General features: G+C 31.7%; 1 protein-coding gene across 1 annotated transcript in view; it reads right to left on the reverse strand.

The window, feature by feature from the left end:
- Window positions 1-18079, reverse strand: part of Smp_134430 (putative tolloid) — a gene marked incomplete at both ends in the record, with an annotated part of 101137 nt that overhangs the window by 31013 nt on the left and 52045 nt on the right. Inside the window, 8 exons of the mRNA XM_018800143.1 lie at window positions 5795-6097; window positions 6950-7114; window positions 8307-8429; window positions 10697-10892; window positions 12107-12252; window positions 12829-12945; window positions 14348-14584; window positions 14915-14995. Coding sequence (XP_018653986.1) covers window positions 5795-6097; window positions 6950-7114; window positions 8307-8429; window positions 10697-10892; window positions 12107-12252; window positions 12829-12945; window positions 14348-14584; window positions 14915-14995 — 1368 coding nt within the window. The remainder of the gene's footprint in view (window positions 1-5794; window positions 6098-6949; window positions 7115-8306; window positions 8430-10696; window positions 10893-12106; window positions 12253-12828; window positions 12946-14347; window positions 14585-14914; window positions 14996-18079) is intronic.

Raw genomic sequence — 18079 nt, forward strand, 5'->3', positions numbered from 1 at the left:
AGGAGATCTTAGTAATTTCATATAGTTGAAATCATGAGTCAATTGAAGCTAGACCACCATGGAAAACCTGGAAGCACTGGACGACCGTTTTATCCTATTGTGGGACTCCTCAGCAGTGCGCATTCATGATCCCGCCTAGCGAGATTCGAACCCAGGACCTACCAGGTTCGTGCGCTTCAATTGACTCGTGATTTCAACTATATAAAATTACTAAAATCTCCACAAAACCCCCTTCTAATCATGATCATATGCTCACTAGTGACTGGCTCCATGAGGTATTTCCTGGGGTTCTAGTGAGAGGCAGTGACCAGTGGAGTTGAACCAGGTCTGTTGTGAGATATCAATTCACTGATGACATGAGTGAATGGTTGCTCAACTTCGTGGATTGGTCGAGGTTAGACATTAACACCGTTGGATGCCGACCAGCTCAGTAGTCTATCGGTTAAGCGCTCGCTTGCAAGAGTGATAGGTTCTGGGTTCGAATCTCGCGAGGCGGGATCGTGGATGTGCACTGCTGAGGAGTCCCACAATAGGACCAAACGGCTTTCCAGTGTTTTCAGGTTTTCCATGGTGGTCTAACTTTAATTGACTCATGATTTCAACTATATGAAAAATATTAGTTAAAATTCGAAGTTCATGTATAATGATAGTAGAGTCAGGAGTGAACTATTTGTTAATGATCAGAGATCCGGTGATCTCTTTCATTGAATAATAGAAAAACAACAATTAGAAATATGTTTTATACAAAAACAAAGCTCAGCATTTATTGATAAATAATTACAATGACAGTAGAAAAGAAACATTTATTTCTCATCAAAAATCCATGCAGTTATTATAATGTATAAGATAATCGGAAAAATACAAACGAGATAATTAAATAGCTTATTTAACTATACAACATTGAATGTACATTATACTCTGAAAAATTATTCAAAAAATGACGATTCCTATTGTTTGCGGACAGAGGGGGAATTCAGGACGATCATCTCATTCTACTTGGGACTTATCAACTGGATGTTAACACTAAGGCATGAATCCAGTTCCACTACGCTACTAAGCGATTTGTGTCATTTGTTGCAAAGAATTTCAGATGCTACATACCACTTTAGCTATAAGTAGAAATACAACTATAATTACCTTGTGTATGGGTTTAGTTCCCTTTAGAATAATTGTCGGCAATGCAATTGTTATTGAGTTCATTAAAGTCGACGCACTGGTATCTTTGTTGCTACATATTAAAAGAGTAATATTGCAACAAGGAAGTAAGTTGCTTTTGGTCATTAAGTGTTCCCTTGAAATTAAATATTAATTTTACATCACAATATTGTTGGCAGTTATTGTATTTTGTTTTATTTATTAAGTTACAATTATTCAAGACTTTTACATTATAACCAAAACTTAGTTACCGCTTATTCCAGATGTTTAGTGATTTGACTCTTCAAATCGGCATATGTAGAAGAAGCGAGCATATTAAAAAAATATTTGCGAACTGAATGATGATTTTGATAATTTATCACCAAGTTTTGTGACATGAAATCCATATTCACCAGAAACGGATAAAAAGACCAATGCTTAATAGCTGATTTAATAAAAAGTTGGATAAATATGATTCTCAACATTAGATTATCGGAATAATGCTGCAAACTTATTACTAACATTTGTTGACAAATACCTTTTGATGGTAAATAATTTTAGAAGAAACAACTATTAGTAGGATGTTATTACCTATTCAGCGCCTGTATATATCAAGGTCAGTGAATCATACGATATCAATTAAAACAAATTCTCAAAAATGAGAAACAGGCACTCATTATATCAGACTAATTATCATTATTCATATGAGTAAATTGAAGAAATTATTCACTTATGGTATTATATTTTAATCATTGTATCTCGATAGTTAATATAAAGGATTTAATATAAACCATTAGATGATTACTGAGTAGTTGTGACTAGTGGAATTAGAACATATCGGGAGTGAACGCATGTTATCAGTGACACTGAGTGATTTTCGTAATAAATTGGTAATTGATTGAACTTAGGATTTTACCATTGGGTTCTGACTCACTGGTTCCAGTGGTTAGATGTCCGCTGAGAAATTTTATTGTCCTGGATTCAATAGCTGACGGGAAGGTGGATACGCACTGCTAAAAACATCCCTTACTAAAGAGAAACTAGACCATTAGATTTCAACCTACTGGTTCATTGGTGGGATGTTTACTCTGAGATTTTCGAGTCTTAAACTAAACCTTGTAAAGAGTTGTTGGTACAGAGTGGCGAAGTATCTCAAACTAAGATAAAATTACTGTCTATTGTTCCTTGCGTTTCAAGAATTCTGCGATTGATATTACTTGGTGACGAGAACCAGTTTTCAATTACTCATCAAATAATTTGGTAACACAGATGAAAGTAAGTAGAAACGATCAGAAAATTAAAATCATTTACAAAAAAGAGATAAAGATACTTTAACTCTTTAAACGCTAAATTTCACTTAGATTACTTAGAGACAACAATTCAGTAATACAAACAGTGGTAGTGATAAGGAACAGTTTATTATCATTGATAGTAACCAAATCATGAAACACATATATACTCACTCTTACTTCAATGTAACATTAGGAATCTGAACTATATTTTATCAGGAATCATATCACGCAATTAATGAACCCCAATTACTTGATAACTTAAAATTAAACCGATCACTTTTCATATTACAAAGATAAAAAAAAACACCTATACTAATCGTTAAATGATAATCTTATTCATATTGTTGATATGATTTGAAAAAAATCAGATAAGTATAGAAATGTAATTAAAATCATTAATATTCGTCTATTGTTTAACTTAATTTTGTCGCCAGCGATGAGATAATTTAAACAAAAAGCTATTGAACTGTTCAATGTTTCAATCTAATAATAATAATAACAACAATAATAATAATAATAATCGTAATGATAGTTGTATTCTTGCTTAAAATAATAATCACACATACAGTAGATTAATGAAGAATATCAATTGTGTAAAATATGTGTGGCCTTTTATAAAGATTTTCGTGAAAATAGAACACACATAAAGTGTTAAACTGTTGAATTTGTACCTTAATCAATGTAGAGTGGCATGATCTACAATATCATCTAACAAACTTCAAAAATATAGAAAAGATAGCTTAAAGAAGGCTAAATATACAGAAGTGAGATTCGGCAACCGATCGTAAAGTGAAGAAGACATAATTGGTTGATCGGGAATTTTTATGACCACTAATTCCAATGTTCGAGGTTCTAACTCTCCTGGGCGCAACCATGTGCGTTAGTATGTTTGTAGTATGGTCGCGAAAGATACCAATGGTATTGGTTGTGGTCCACATGTCCAGCTGGTCGATAAGATTAGGGAGGCATTTAAAACTCTCTCTAGAGATATCATCTAGGCTATATGTAGCAGACTTAGGATCCAGATTGAGACAATGGTGAATGCTGAGAACGACCTCTTTGTCCAGTTCTCTCATTATCATTTTGATCAAAAATATTGTTTCGATATTTTTTCCAAAAAAACTTCACTTTCACTGAGATACTGACTTGCTCTCTTTTTGAAGAAAATCAAATTTATACCAGACACCATGTACAATAGAAAAAATGTCCAGAACTGTACATTGTATACAAGCGTTGACAATATTAGCCTCAAGAAAAACTACATTGTTTCATGTTGATGCATCAATATTAACCATTATTACAATGTAAAATATTTGAAGATATGGTTGTCTTTATAATGATTCTATCAAAATCATACTATACTTCGCATCGTTAAATATAGAAAAGATTCATTTTTCCACTGAGATAAGGTAAATAAATACGGAATAAAACTCTCGTCCAAATGAATCAATGGAGTAAGTCATTAAAAATTAAGTAGAGATTAGAAATTCTCTTCCTGGCCAATCAGAAATTAGTTATTTATTGATTAAGGTGAGAAGGCGAAAACTTCACACATGAAGGTTTCGTTCGCTGAATATTGAACGATCTTAGATTAAAACGGTTAGTGATTGGAAAATAAATAACCACCAATCTGTTTTTCGTTAAATCTTATATAAGTAGATATTTAGTTTCTAATAATATCTCGAGTCCACAAACAGTAGTTATATTACTTGCTAATAAAGTTTATTAACTAAGTCCTTTACAAACAATGAGGTCCAAATCAAAGACATATTTCACCAGACCATGTCTTTTATCTAGGAATTGAGTTATAAAATGATAATACACTACTTTAAACCAGATGAAATTCATGAACACATTAAAGATATCTTAAAAGGTTATTGAAATCAGTAATTTATATGTGTTGAATGAAGCAGAAACCTGACTATGAAGGTGGAAATATAGTATATTCATTTTAAAACATTAAGTTACATTCATAAAACATGGAAGGGTTACATGAACGATATTTGGAATAATAATTTATAAAGTTTTACTTTTTGATTTGAGGCAGCCTGTGAAGTAAATGTTTTGAACTTAACTAAGCAGTAGCTTGAAGATCAACTTCTCTTTTTATAGCTTTTAATCCAGTGTGGCTCAAGCCATATTCCACTGACGATTTTTCGATTTCTAAAACGTCATATTTAAGCTGTATAATGTAAGCGACTCACTGAATTATAATAAATTAAAGCTGTTTATAGAAACCTTAGGACATGTTTTCCAACAATGAAATATACACTGATTGATCACTGAGTGTCCTTGTAGAAAGGGTTGGTTGACGAGTACCGAAATGCACGATACCTGAACTCAAGGTCTGTAGACGATTAGTTCTAACCACCTAACATATCAAGATAGCGAATTCAACCTCCAGTTACCCAATATAGTGGCTACATTGCAACGTGATTGATAGAGTTCAATCAAGGCTAATGACTAGAGAAGTTTCACATTGCTCATTAATCAGTGATTGATCGCAGTGAATACCCCAGTCCTGATGTACGGATATTTCAAATCTGATGGCTCCACATTAACGCAACTGATCTTGATACTAGTTGGTTCAAATCTCACAAGTACTTGCTGTTGACAAATATCATCTAGTACGAAACATACAATAATAAACTGTTGCTAATTATTTGAAACAACCTAACACCCAAAGTATGCGGCGAAAAAGTCCATTATCACTCAAAAGTGTGGTGCTGATATTGAGAATTCAGCTTTTGTTTTATCTGAGATGGACCATTTAGGATAGATATTGTCGTTAAAAATTTACTTAGAGTAGGCACATATTTCTCACTGAAATCAAAAAATTTCAATCACTAACAGAAATGTGTTTAAAATGAAAAATGACCATTTACCTTAGTAAACTACTTACAAATTATATAGTAACATCCACAAACTGAAAATATGAATTTATAAAGATACAGTATAAAGTAATGTTGAGTTTTCTATGGTGAGCAGTTTTATGGCAAGCCCTTTCTAGTCACTCTGAACTAAGTGAAAAACACCTACCTGGACTAGAAATCAACATTTTAGAATTATCCCTTAGATAAAATATCAGCTCAACCTGATTACTATATTATTGATTGTTTGCTCATAAAGACAGACATTTGAATTCGTTTCAAATGCTGTGTCCTTATCGATTCAAGCATTGGATATATGTCTACTAATCGTCAACTGGCTTACTTTACACTTGTTGAATGAATCTAAAATCCTTATTTCTAGTTTAGATAGATACCGACTAAGGTTTATGTTTCTCAATTAAACTATCCAGAGCAGAGAACTCAATATTACTGAAAACATCCATCTCATTATAATTTAAAATATTGAATGAAACCTACTCTCTTTGCATTCATATCTGCCGTAAAGATTAAAACCTGGTCGACAAGCGCAATGGTATGATCCTATTGTATTTCTACATAAATGTTGACAACCTCCGTTATTATCAGCACATTCATCTCGATCAGTAAAGAATACAGCTCTGAAACCAGTACGCTGTACAGATGTATCTGAATAAAATTCAATACTGAGTTCATTTGTATGAGATGTAATAGGCTCCGGTATTTGATCACCACAAAATGTGCCAATTTTCTGTTGATTATCTGTTGAACCATTGTAAACATTGATAAAATCATATCGACATGCTCGCTAGGCAAGGAAAAGATCAATTGTAAATTGAGCTGTCATTGTTAGTCTTAACCGAAACGATAATCAAATAAAAACGACGGATTTACATTTAATACAGTCTATGTATTTAATTAGGAATATTTGTAAACAAAGAAAAACGGTAGAAAGTTTTGTCCTAGCACACTTAGTCAGCACAAGCTGTAAGACCGACACATATATCACATTCAAAGTTACATATCTAATTCCTAATAGCTTGTTCTTTTTTATCCAGATGTCTCCTCCCATACAAAGTGAAAGCCATAGGAATCCACCTAGATAAACCTATTCTTCACATCGAGAAAACGTTACTCTTTTCTCTGGCCATTTAACTAATTCCGAACTTATCATTTTTCCGTCTGTATTACTACTAGCAGATTATGAATGAAAATAGAACACATTGATTTCACGAATGTGCCTAGCAAAAGTTTTATAACATTTTCGATTGGATAATTCTATTATTCATTTATGATGAGGATCTCACCTTTGCAAGCCTCACTTAAAATAAAGTAATTTATATGTTCGAACATCATTCATATCATAGGATATTTTAATTAGCACTCAATCACATTTCTGATCTAATTTCATCATCAGTATGGTTTCAATAACAAGCACTAGGTCAAAGTGTCACTGGTTGTATTGAACTAATATCTAATGTGTAATATTGTATTGGTATGGCATAAAACATTGTAATAGGCCATTTAACTGATGAAACAAGTCATTCAAGGAAGTATTATTTCTAACCAGTTTATATATTCAAAATCAATGCCATTGAAGATTTTTTTAGTTTACAAATGAAAACATTATGGCATAAGAAATATCTGTAAGTTAACTCACATTATGACCTTCTAAATTAAAATGTGTAAAATTAAGAAATATTGTCGTTTTAGGTGGTGCCAAAATTTTCCAGATACAATTTTTCTTAGGTGGATATAAATCAGGAAACAAAGGTGTTTGAATAGTACCATTCGACTCATTGATTACCCCTCCACATGCATCTAATTTATAAAAAAAATAATGTCACTTGTATAAACAATAATGTTATCGATTAACGAATATGGTAACAATGACATCATGATATTCTATAATGTTATGCAGCTGAAATAATAAAATAACCTAATCTCAATTGAACTTCAGAATCAGTTTCATAACTTTCTTCCCAATGCATTTTGTGAAGTGTAACCGGAAATGTCTTGACAGAGCCGAAATCGATATGGAATTCAGTTGTAGTTTATTTTGAACATCTAGATGTATAAATTATTCTTAACAGAAAATTCCTGGTGTTTTCTAATAAGAAAGAAAAATTTAGTCGTTTTGAAATGTTTCTTTTCCTGAGTATCTCAAAGCCTAGATTTCAAACTGTGTTTCTATGCATCATTATGCATTACTTTAAATATCAAGTAAATAGCTGTAACATTCTTAGATAAATACTGAGCTGTTTTACTCTCTTACATTATACTTTTATCAAAATACTCTTTAAAGTGAAATAGAATCAATTAATTTATTCCACTTATGAAACGTCCATAGTTCTGTGTAATTCTTGTCCTACGCTGACAAAACGTCGCTTAACACAACTATCTACAAATAATAAAAATGGGTAAATGAACTGGGAAAACTCCATATTTTAATTTACATATTGATGAGATTTTAATTATGTAGAATGTAACAAACATCTATTTATGAATGATTTTACGAAATTTGTTTTTACTGCGAAGATACGAATTTGAATGATGATCAAAAATCAAGATCAGATAACATCCATTCCTTAAAAAGTCATTTCTATCCACAGCCCCATTAATATCACAATAGTAAATGAAGCGATAGTCTACAATTAGTTTTAATACTACTGATTAAATCACTAGCTGTCTTCCTTAGTAATATGAGAAATGAAAGTTTGGGAAAGTATAATGATTATGTGCAAACAATGTTCGCTATGATATCAAGTTCACTATTAAGTCTGAAAATAGGAAACATAATTCATGATATTAAATATTTGATGACTGAACACAGTCAATAATAAGCAATTTTTACAAACAACGTTCATAATGAGTAAACCCAACCAGAATAGACTTCACTCTATAGATGTAGAAAACAACTAAACCGTAATATAAAATCAAATAAATCATCAAATTTCTTTCATTATATAAACAAGGATTTTTTTTAGTCATTTGATCGGGTCATTCTAATTACCTTCACAACGTTTCCCATCTGCATGTAGTTCATAACCAATCTCACATTGACATCGATAACCTCCAAGTGTATTGACACAAGTATGTGAACAACCATGTTTCATAGTTTTGCACTCATCAAATTCTATGATAAATCAAACAAAATAATTGTTATTTTCAATCATCAAAGTTCAATCCAGTTACACATAATTGGAGTATAGTGATAACCTAGTGGACTGAGATGATAGAAAATTATATTGATTTTGAAGATCTAATTTCTTTAAATGGGAAGATTTTCTGAAAATATAGGAATACTATATTGTATTTAAAATAAACTATATTTCCACAGGTATTTTGTGATTAAAGCTATTCGGTAATCAGTGTGATAAAATAATGATGGCAATTAGAAAAAAATATGATTCAGGTAAGTGTTGGACCTTACTAATATAAAGTTTGATTAACATGTAGATAGCTAAAGATCTATAACAATTTCAGTGTTCCTAGTGGCTTTCTTCCATTATTAAAAGGGTGAGTTCAAACAGTTCTTACTATCATGCACTAAAAGTACACGATTTCAGTCTGAAAAAACACCTCCTATCGATAAGTTGACAGAGTCACTATGGGTCGCCATTGGGGACAGTCCTGGCAGATATATTCATGTCAAAGCTGGAACAAAGGAAAATGAATTAATTTTATAAAACTCTACATCAGGTATGTTGACAATAGATATTTTGCTCACGATATTCATAGGCATGCTTATCATCTATTGAATCTTTTAAATGAAGTGCATCCTAATGTACGGTTTACACACAAATATTGTGGCGAATCTTTTTGCTTTTTGAAATTAGTATTCAGATCAATTCAAAAGACCATTTAGAAAGATCTATTTATATTATTTAAGGTTTTCTAGACGAACTGTAGTGTGTAAATAACAGACAGGAGGTAACTCTTAATGAGTCATTTTGTTATATAATTTACAACTTTCTGATTGCTCTTTTCTTCCAGCTAATAAAGAATTGGGTTTTACGAATAGTTTTTTATTTACAGTATTCAGCTTTGAACACTTGAAGTTTAGCTTTGAGAAAACGATAGGTGAGAATTAACAGTTATATCTCACGGGAACATTCAAATTAACAATCTCCAAGTTAACTGTCGCGTGGATTCCATTCTCGCCTCAATAATCGAAAGTGATAAATTGCCTCTTAAATGTTAGTGATTTGGGTTTTTTATAACACCAGTAAATAGTCCTACTGATCAAGGCTATTACAAATATTCCTGACCGTTAAACAGTAAACGTAACTTAATCCACAACCGAAATGTTTCAAATATCACATACGTAGTCAAGGAATTGAAATTTTCTTCTGTTCCGGTAGAACCAAAATCGTACTAAAAATTTATGACAGGCAATTTCAGACTGAAATAAACACTTAAGACAGACAATCTTTTATGAATATCAGTAGTCCCCCAGTAAATTTTTCTTAGTAAAAAATTCCGTCAGTTCATTGGTGCCGAACACGTCTTTTACTAAGGTAAAATGTTTAATGGCTGACAGCAAATGGATCTTAATATATTTCATTGGATAATCTAATTTTTTAGAAGGGTATTCTTAGAGCTGTATCGATCATTTCCAATAAGACCAATAATATACTTAATTAATTTGAATATTCAGGATTTCATAAATGAATATTTTCACTATTTATTCATTAATTAAATTTTCTACGTAGTTTCCAGTAGTTTTGAAAAAAAGATGAACAAATTTGTTTCTGTTGAAGAGATCCAGAAAATCCCCAGAAAAAAGCCAAAAGGGCTCTGAAAACGCTGAGAAACTCCTTATCCAATCAGTATTCAATATAAGTCTTGCCAGAGACATCTAGAAAGTGAAAAGTCACATGTCGCATTTCTGATTGCACGGTTACTTGTACTGATACCACGTATAGTGGCGTCCCAGAATTTTCCGGAAGCCCAAAGCCATCTAAAGTGCTATAAATACCATAAATTTTCTGTACATGAACGTATCTTGGAGTAAAGCTTTTCTTCCATATTTCGCGCCTTTTTTCTCGTGTTCAAGTTGCTGTGTACATTTAGTCGGTGGGCTAATAGGACCTAGGAACCGAATCTAGCGTTCAATTAGAAGACTTAGCAGTTTCAATTTTAAAAAAATGCAAAGCCATACACTTAGGTTTCTCAGCAAACTAATCACACTTGTTTACTGAATTGTGCTTTTTTACTGACTTTCTCCCAAACTTGATTTACATAACTTAGCTAGGCAGATATTGTGGACGTCGAGACCTAAAAAATTGGTCATTACAATTATACTACTGTTAAGCAGTTTAAATTATTGAAGTAAATCTCACGCTTACTAATTTTGAGGTAATTATATTATCAAACAACTAATTTTAAATTTAAAATTACCTTTCTGAAATGTGGCTGTAAATCCTTGCTTTTCTACTGAGCTATCTGATACAAATTTTACATACATCACATTATTGGTTGATTTAATTGGAGTGGGTAGATGTGATCCACATAGTTTTTTCAGCAGTGGGGATGTATCTTTCAAACCATCGCGTACCTCTAAGTAGTCGTATACACAAGTATCATGTTTTTCTAGCTGCGAATTATCATTTTAGAAAATGAAAAGATCAACAATCCAGGTTATGAAAGCTTAATTCAAGAAAAAAAATAAGAATTTAACAAACCATTTGAAAATGAACATTTATGTAGTCTGTTCACTCATAAGTCAACACAGGTATCGAACTAGAACATAGATCTAAAAATAAGCTATCCTCAAATTTTTATCATCAGTCGATTTGATGATATAGAGCTGTTATATCGATTGCGTGCGTTTTTGCCCAGTTGATATATGTGAGTGATAAGACTGCTAATTGGAGAGCAGTGAATTTATTGATCGCCCAATGATACACAAAACCGCATGAGCAGTCTTGAGTACTTATCAGTCCAGCTTTCTGCCTAGCCCAGCCAGTTAAGTCCAGAACACCAATAACAGCCTCTGCTACATGAATCATTATTCACAAACATACTGGGTTTATATACCAAACAAACTGACCATATCGTACCATAAAATAGAAAATAACATTTCTACAAGATTTGGCCAAATGTTGCTGTGAATATGGGGAACAGTAATCAATAGACTGGGGATAACTCAAGAATGGTAAATCGTATAATAATAGTCTATAAGTCAAAATAAAGCTTATAATAAGAGGGACACGAATATGAATAGTTTAGTTACTTAACAATTATACAATAGGAAATATGCATATCATATTGGTCCATAAATAGTCCTCAAAGTTACCATTCATAATTCTCCATGGAATACAACAAGAGCATTTTTACTTCATGACAAACAAGTTAATTTGACCATATTGATTACTTTTTTCTATTTTTCTTTTACATTATTTAGCGATAAATAATCAATTTAATGTGTCTACGAAAGTCCCTGTAGTTGTGTAGTTCTACAGTAGGTTTTTTTCAAATTCAATTTAACAAGTTGTACTATAGATAATGCTTGGAATGAATTCCATGAAGTAATATTTACAGACCTAACTATAGATATTTATTGCCATATCAATGTTTAAAGATCATCATTTATACAAAGCCTGTTAAGGATCCCTGTATTACAACTTTACTAAAATAGACTCAATTATTTTGCTATTGTTAAAATGGCTTTTTATGGACTGAAAACGTTTAACCCAAAGCTCAATGTTTTAGAATGTAAAAAAAATGACTGAGCACTATATAAATCTAAACTGAGTGCTACAACTCAAAACATACAAAGAATTTCTTAATCATAGACTTTTAACTTACCTGAAATGAATGAAATATCAGTGCAACAGAATAACCCACGGGAACGATAATTTGCCAAACACACTCTTTACTTGGTCGATAAAATTCTGGGTAATTTGGACTTGTTAGTGTCCCTTCTTCCATTTGTAATTCTCCACCACATATAGCTAAAGGGGGAAATATTCATGAATATGTAAACTTCACAATACTTTTTCTATACATTTTGTTTGAATTCTTAAGAAGTAATGAACTAAAATGAATGAACTGATGGTTTTATGTCAAGTTTAGTGCTCTTTCTATCGGAGCCATGAAGTTTGAAATAATTGACTGTTTTCTTTCTGAAACCTCACAATGATACTTACATGAATGATCCCTGTTAGGGTTACAGCTGAGATAAAAAGCTTTCATAACAGGCATATACAATTTCTAATTACCAACCTATGTGACTGGGATTTACACCTATAACCGATTTGTGATGACTTATTTATTCATTCCCAAGTGTTATAAATGTTTCTGAAATTCTTGAATGTTAATTTTACATCAGAATACACAACTTCCTATTAGAATTCAGATTTTTCATCAAAGAATTCTACTCAATAAAAAGAATTTCAAAAGGGTAGAATCATTCGTTATTCAAACGTATAAACTTAAGATGAGAAGTATGAGTTGGAGAATAGTGTTCAAAATAATTTTGAGTATTTTAATTAAATGCAAAAGACAATAGTAAATCATTTGATTATCACCTTCATAATCAGCGATAAAACCTGTTGTCATACTCCCAGCAGATCTTCTATATTCTAACCAAAGACGTGATCCAGTTGAAATTAACTGTGGAGGTAAATTTTGACCACAGTAACGACCTAAATAAAGACCAGAAACAAAAATTTGTAAAAGAAGAATATTGTATACAATAATAAACGTTGAATATTAATGAAATAAGTATTTCTCATGATATTACCGATGGCTTTTATATTATAAGTGAACGTTATCTGAGCTTATAAACGTATGAATGAAGTGTAATGACCTTACTAACTTTTATCAAAAACTTCATATTTGAAGAAGAGATTTTAACTTATATAGTAATTTCTTGGTAAGTAATCAAGTTATTGAAGCTTATTAAAAGGTTGTAAGTAATCATAAACATTATAGTTAACTAGCAAATATTAATGATTAGGTTGAAGTGTATGTTTCATTTAAAGATTCATACTCATATCTCATTGAAATAATGCTTAAAACTAGATTTAAATACAATGATCAGAGTTAGTAATTCACTTAATTATGAAATTACATCATATAATTTATTGCGAAAACTTTGATTAGAGTCAAAGTGTAAAGTCTGAATCTTGTAACAAACAATTCTATTATGGATCTATGTTTATATTTGACTTGACTGACAGTGAAACGATTCAAAAAATTGCTAGTCTTGTGTAATGAAGTAAATTCTTTCTATGGTAAATTCCGTTCAAAACATAATTGATAAGATAGTTCTATATTAAAAATGAAAAAAATAATAATTCGTTTTATAAAATGAATTTATGACATAGATTAGGTGATTATTGATACTATGAGCAACATTCTACTGTGGAAGAGAACAAACCAGATTCCAGCAGAAGGAGAAATCAGGAAGAAGCGCTGGAAGTGGATAGGACATATATTGAGGAAATCACCCAACTGCGTCACAAGGTAAACCCTCACATGGAGTCCTGAGGGTCAAGAGAAAAGAGGAAGACCAAAGAACACATTGCGCCGAGAAACGGAGACAGACATGAGAAGAATGAACAAAAGTTGGATAGAATTAGAAAGGAAGGCCCAGGACAGAGTGGGTTGGAGAATGCTGATCGGTGGCCTATGGTCCTCCATGGGGGTAACAGGCGTAAGTAAGTAAGGTGATTATTGACAATTATCATAGTCAAAGTAGCTCAAACAATGTCATACCTCATAATGTCACCGAATAACATGATTGGTTCAAATCTTGACAATAAATTCAATTCTCTCAAGATTACCAATACAATATACTGATCATTGATAACTAACTTAAAATGTAAATCCAAGAATTTCTATTTGTCCCTTCAACCTTGTAATACTTACAGTGTGATTTTGAGCCATTTCATCTAATCATTGAATGGCAACTCAACTCATGGAACTTCATCACCACTAATAAGTAGATTAGATAATATTGATTACTACTGAGTAATTAGTTAATAAGAGGAATGATAAATTGTTTGTCTCTTATGTAAATATTCGTATAAAAAATTAACTTACCAATTAATGGTGAACCAGAATAATATCCATCTCTTATTTCTACATAATCATTAATACATGAGATACGATTGATACTTTTTTGATTTAATTCGTATGCTTTGTGTAAATCATTTAAATTATTTGGTGTATGTATAGAATCCTGTGTTATCGGTCCAGATATATCCATGTGTGTAAAATTTAAACGTATCCGTTCACCTGATGCAGCATTTATTCTCCATTGACAAAGTATAGGACTAGCTGATGTGAAACCTAAAGTAGATGATGAACTTGTTTTCGATAGTTTAGATAAACGACTCATTGCTATCAATGGAACTTCTTCATTATTGAATGATCCTTTAAATGGATTATATGGAAGTGTTTTTAACTGATAATTATTATCGTTGACCATACCGATTAAACTATGATCTTCACCACCATCAATTGAATTACCATTTGTTAATGATCGATAGGGATGATACATATTCTCGTTATCATCTGGTAAAAGATGATCAACTGATATAGCATTTCCCAATTGAATTGATTGCTCTAAACCTATCGGGTCCGGAAATAATGAAGAGTTGGCATTACCACCAAAACGATCTTCTAATTTCCATGCCATTTGTGGTGAAGACAAACTTCCTACTGGTTCTAGAAGTGTACGACCACATGCTAAAATGTAGCGAAAAATATTTCATTTAAATAAATGAACAAAATGACACTTAAAGAAATAAAATTGACTCTTTAATGTGTAACAAATAAAAGAGAAAGAATATTTTGACGTGCTAATAACATTAATGTTCATACAATACATAAAAGTTAACTTAAATATTTTGAGTACCGATAGACAACAGAAACCTTTTACTAGTTAAGTTGAATTTATTTTATAGTTTTATTAGCAGAATCTACATACTTTAACAAGATTATGAAACAGAACTGTTACGTAAAAGCCATTCTGCTCTAACGAGTGATATTGGTTTGTTATTTGACTGCAAAACCTAGACTTTAAAATCAAATTACAATCTCGTACATATTCATGTTAATACTAAGGGCAACCCTGAAAATGAATGGAGAGCAAAAACAGTTTTAATATTTACTTGGGTGGTTTGAAGAGATAAATCTTATTTACGAACTGACACCATCTTAACATTATCTTCGCTTAAAACTCTTTAGCAGTATAAATCTACGGCACCACATACAGTCGAACTTCTGATCTGTTATTATGTTAATCGCAACACATTTAGACTAATGCAATGAAATCTGGTAGTTTACATTTCCAGATATAGTCAACTTGCAATGTAGAGTCAATCATTGATAGTCGTCGACAACTGGTTCGTTCATAACGTGATTGAGATCTGCTGATCGCGGCTTCTCGATAGATCGTGGTGAAAACTATCTTCAAACTGAACTTATCTCTACAAATTACTTAATCTAACAATAATGATGTACTCAAAAATAAGTAGCTTTGAAAGAGTTTTCGAAGTTCAAATTAAAATACGTCTTTCATAGAGTTCAAAAATATTATCTAGTGACTAAATCACATATCATCGGTCTAAATTTATCATCCACACTAAAAGGCTTAAATTTTCTGAATATTACCTAGTGTAAAGTCTCTGCGTGGCCCTATTAAACAGTTTTAAACTGAGAAGAACTAATCTTTACTGATTCGTGCTTTCAGTAAAGTCTCCAACTAATATCAACTTAAAATTGTCTTTCAATCAAATTTATCCCTTGAAACTATCCAAATAAATATGATAATTTTGTTCTATGTTTATTTTCAATATCCGGTTTGTAATGTACGTAATAAATTACCTTGGTTTTAGTCTTTAAGTACCAAAGCAATTAAATAAACTGTTGCTTATTTCATAAGATGAATTTCACTTTTCTACAACTACTATTCCTACTGTTAGTTTCAAGAAAGTTTCTTTTCTCTGAAAGAAAATCAAATAATTATCGTAGTTATACAGCTCCCATCAACATATACATAATACGTCAAATGGAGGTTGTTTCAAATAAGGTGAGCGGTGGCTTATTTACGTTAGTAAAGTCTCGTAGGAGAAAAGCTGGAAATTTTCCTACCTGGTTAATTTAGTTAGAAAGTTATTGATGTGTGGGCAATAATGATAATGATCGGTTGTCTGCTTAGTCAGACATGTAGATAGTCTGACAGGTGTCAGATGAGTTATATATTCCCCTATCCTTATTATTTATTATTATTGATTGATTGTTCATTGTTGTTGGATTGTGTCGGATTTTGATGTGGAAGTATATTCAAGTTCTTGTCAGGCTAATCATGTGTCCTTGATCTGAGTTGTGTTGAAGTCCCGCAGAATAGACACTGGGAAGGAATCTAGTGTAGATATTCGTCTAACGTAAATTAACCGTTATTTAACTAATATTTAAAAGTCTTATCAGTTCTATTTACACCGAACTTGATGTAATAAATATTTGAATAAACTGTCATTTTCGATCATCCTTATGAGAAAAGCAAATACATAGAATATATATTCATGACTTTAATGCCGAGAACATTAATGAAGTGGTTTATAAAGAAACTGATAACATTAATATCCTTAAAATATATACAATAAATTAAATTGTACACAATATGATAAAAACGAATTCTGTGTTTATGGTCTTGAATGAAGAATAACTGAACCTTAAAACAAGTGTTTGAATGTTACAACTATGATATGTTTGATACTGAAGCTTAAGGTGTGTTGGCAACTAGTGAAGAAAATAAGTCATTAGATAGATATAGCACATTAAGTGTTTTCAAGAATGCACTAATTAGATGGACTTTGGATTTGAGTATTATAGATTTTCATATAATAATTACATTTGTCATCGATTGTCTTGAATTTCAACCATGGAAGAATGTGTTTCAAGAAAAATATATCCCAAACGACGATTATTTCAAATTATAATCTATTATTATCAGAAGGGGTAACCAGTGGAGTTCAACCGGGTCTGTTGTGAGATAGAAACTCACTGAAGACACTGGTAGACGGTTGCTCAATTTCGTGGATTGGTTGAAGTTAGACATTAACACCGTTGGATGCCGGCCAGCTCAGTAGTTTAGGGGCTAAGTGTTCGCGTGCGAGACCGAGGGTTCTGGGTTCGAGTCTCGCGAGGCGGGATAGTGGATGCGCACTACTGAGGAGTCCCATGATAGGACGAAACGGCCATCCAGTGCTTCCAGGTTTTCCATGGTGGTGTGGCTTCAATTGACTCATGCTCTCAACTATTGAAATTATAATCTATTAGTAATGATTTTTCTTTATATTCATAATATGTACTTATTGGCATTAACCTGACATAAGAATTCTGCAGTAAAAATGCAGAGTTACGTGAGAAATTCAATTAAAAATATGAACATTTTCAGAATGAATGTGCGGATTAGGGATAGGAAAAAAGTAATAATGAACTATTGAATACACTAGAAGAATGGTATCAAATTTATAATAAACCTCAATATAGACAGCAAATAATATAAAACTCCTTGGAGACAGCACCAAGTATAACCATAAGAAACATAAAATATTTGGGGAAATATTTATACCGGATGCTTGGACAATCTAGTTTAAATAGAGAGGAATATTTTATCATTGGATTTAGTTTGTATGCTGAACACTTTTTAATTACCATCATAGCATATGTAGTAGTGAAAATTTTCCTAACGATTTGGATAGTTTAAAAATAGTTTCTATTACGAAATAGCGTTAATCAAAGAATCATTAAAAAACGGAAACCATT

This window comes from Schistosoma mansoni, chromosome W (assembly GCF_000237925.1).
Source record: "Schistosoma mansoni strain Puerto Rico chromosome W, complete genome".
In the NCBI taxonomy this organism is placed as follows: Eukaryota; Metazoa; Platyhelminthes; class Trematoda; order Strigeidida; family Schistosomatidae; genus Schistosoma; species Schistosoma mansoni.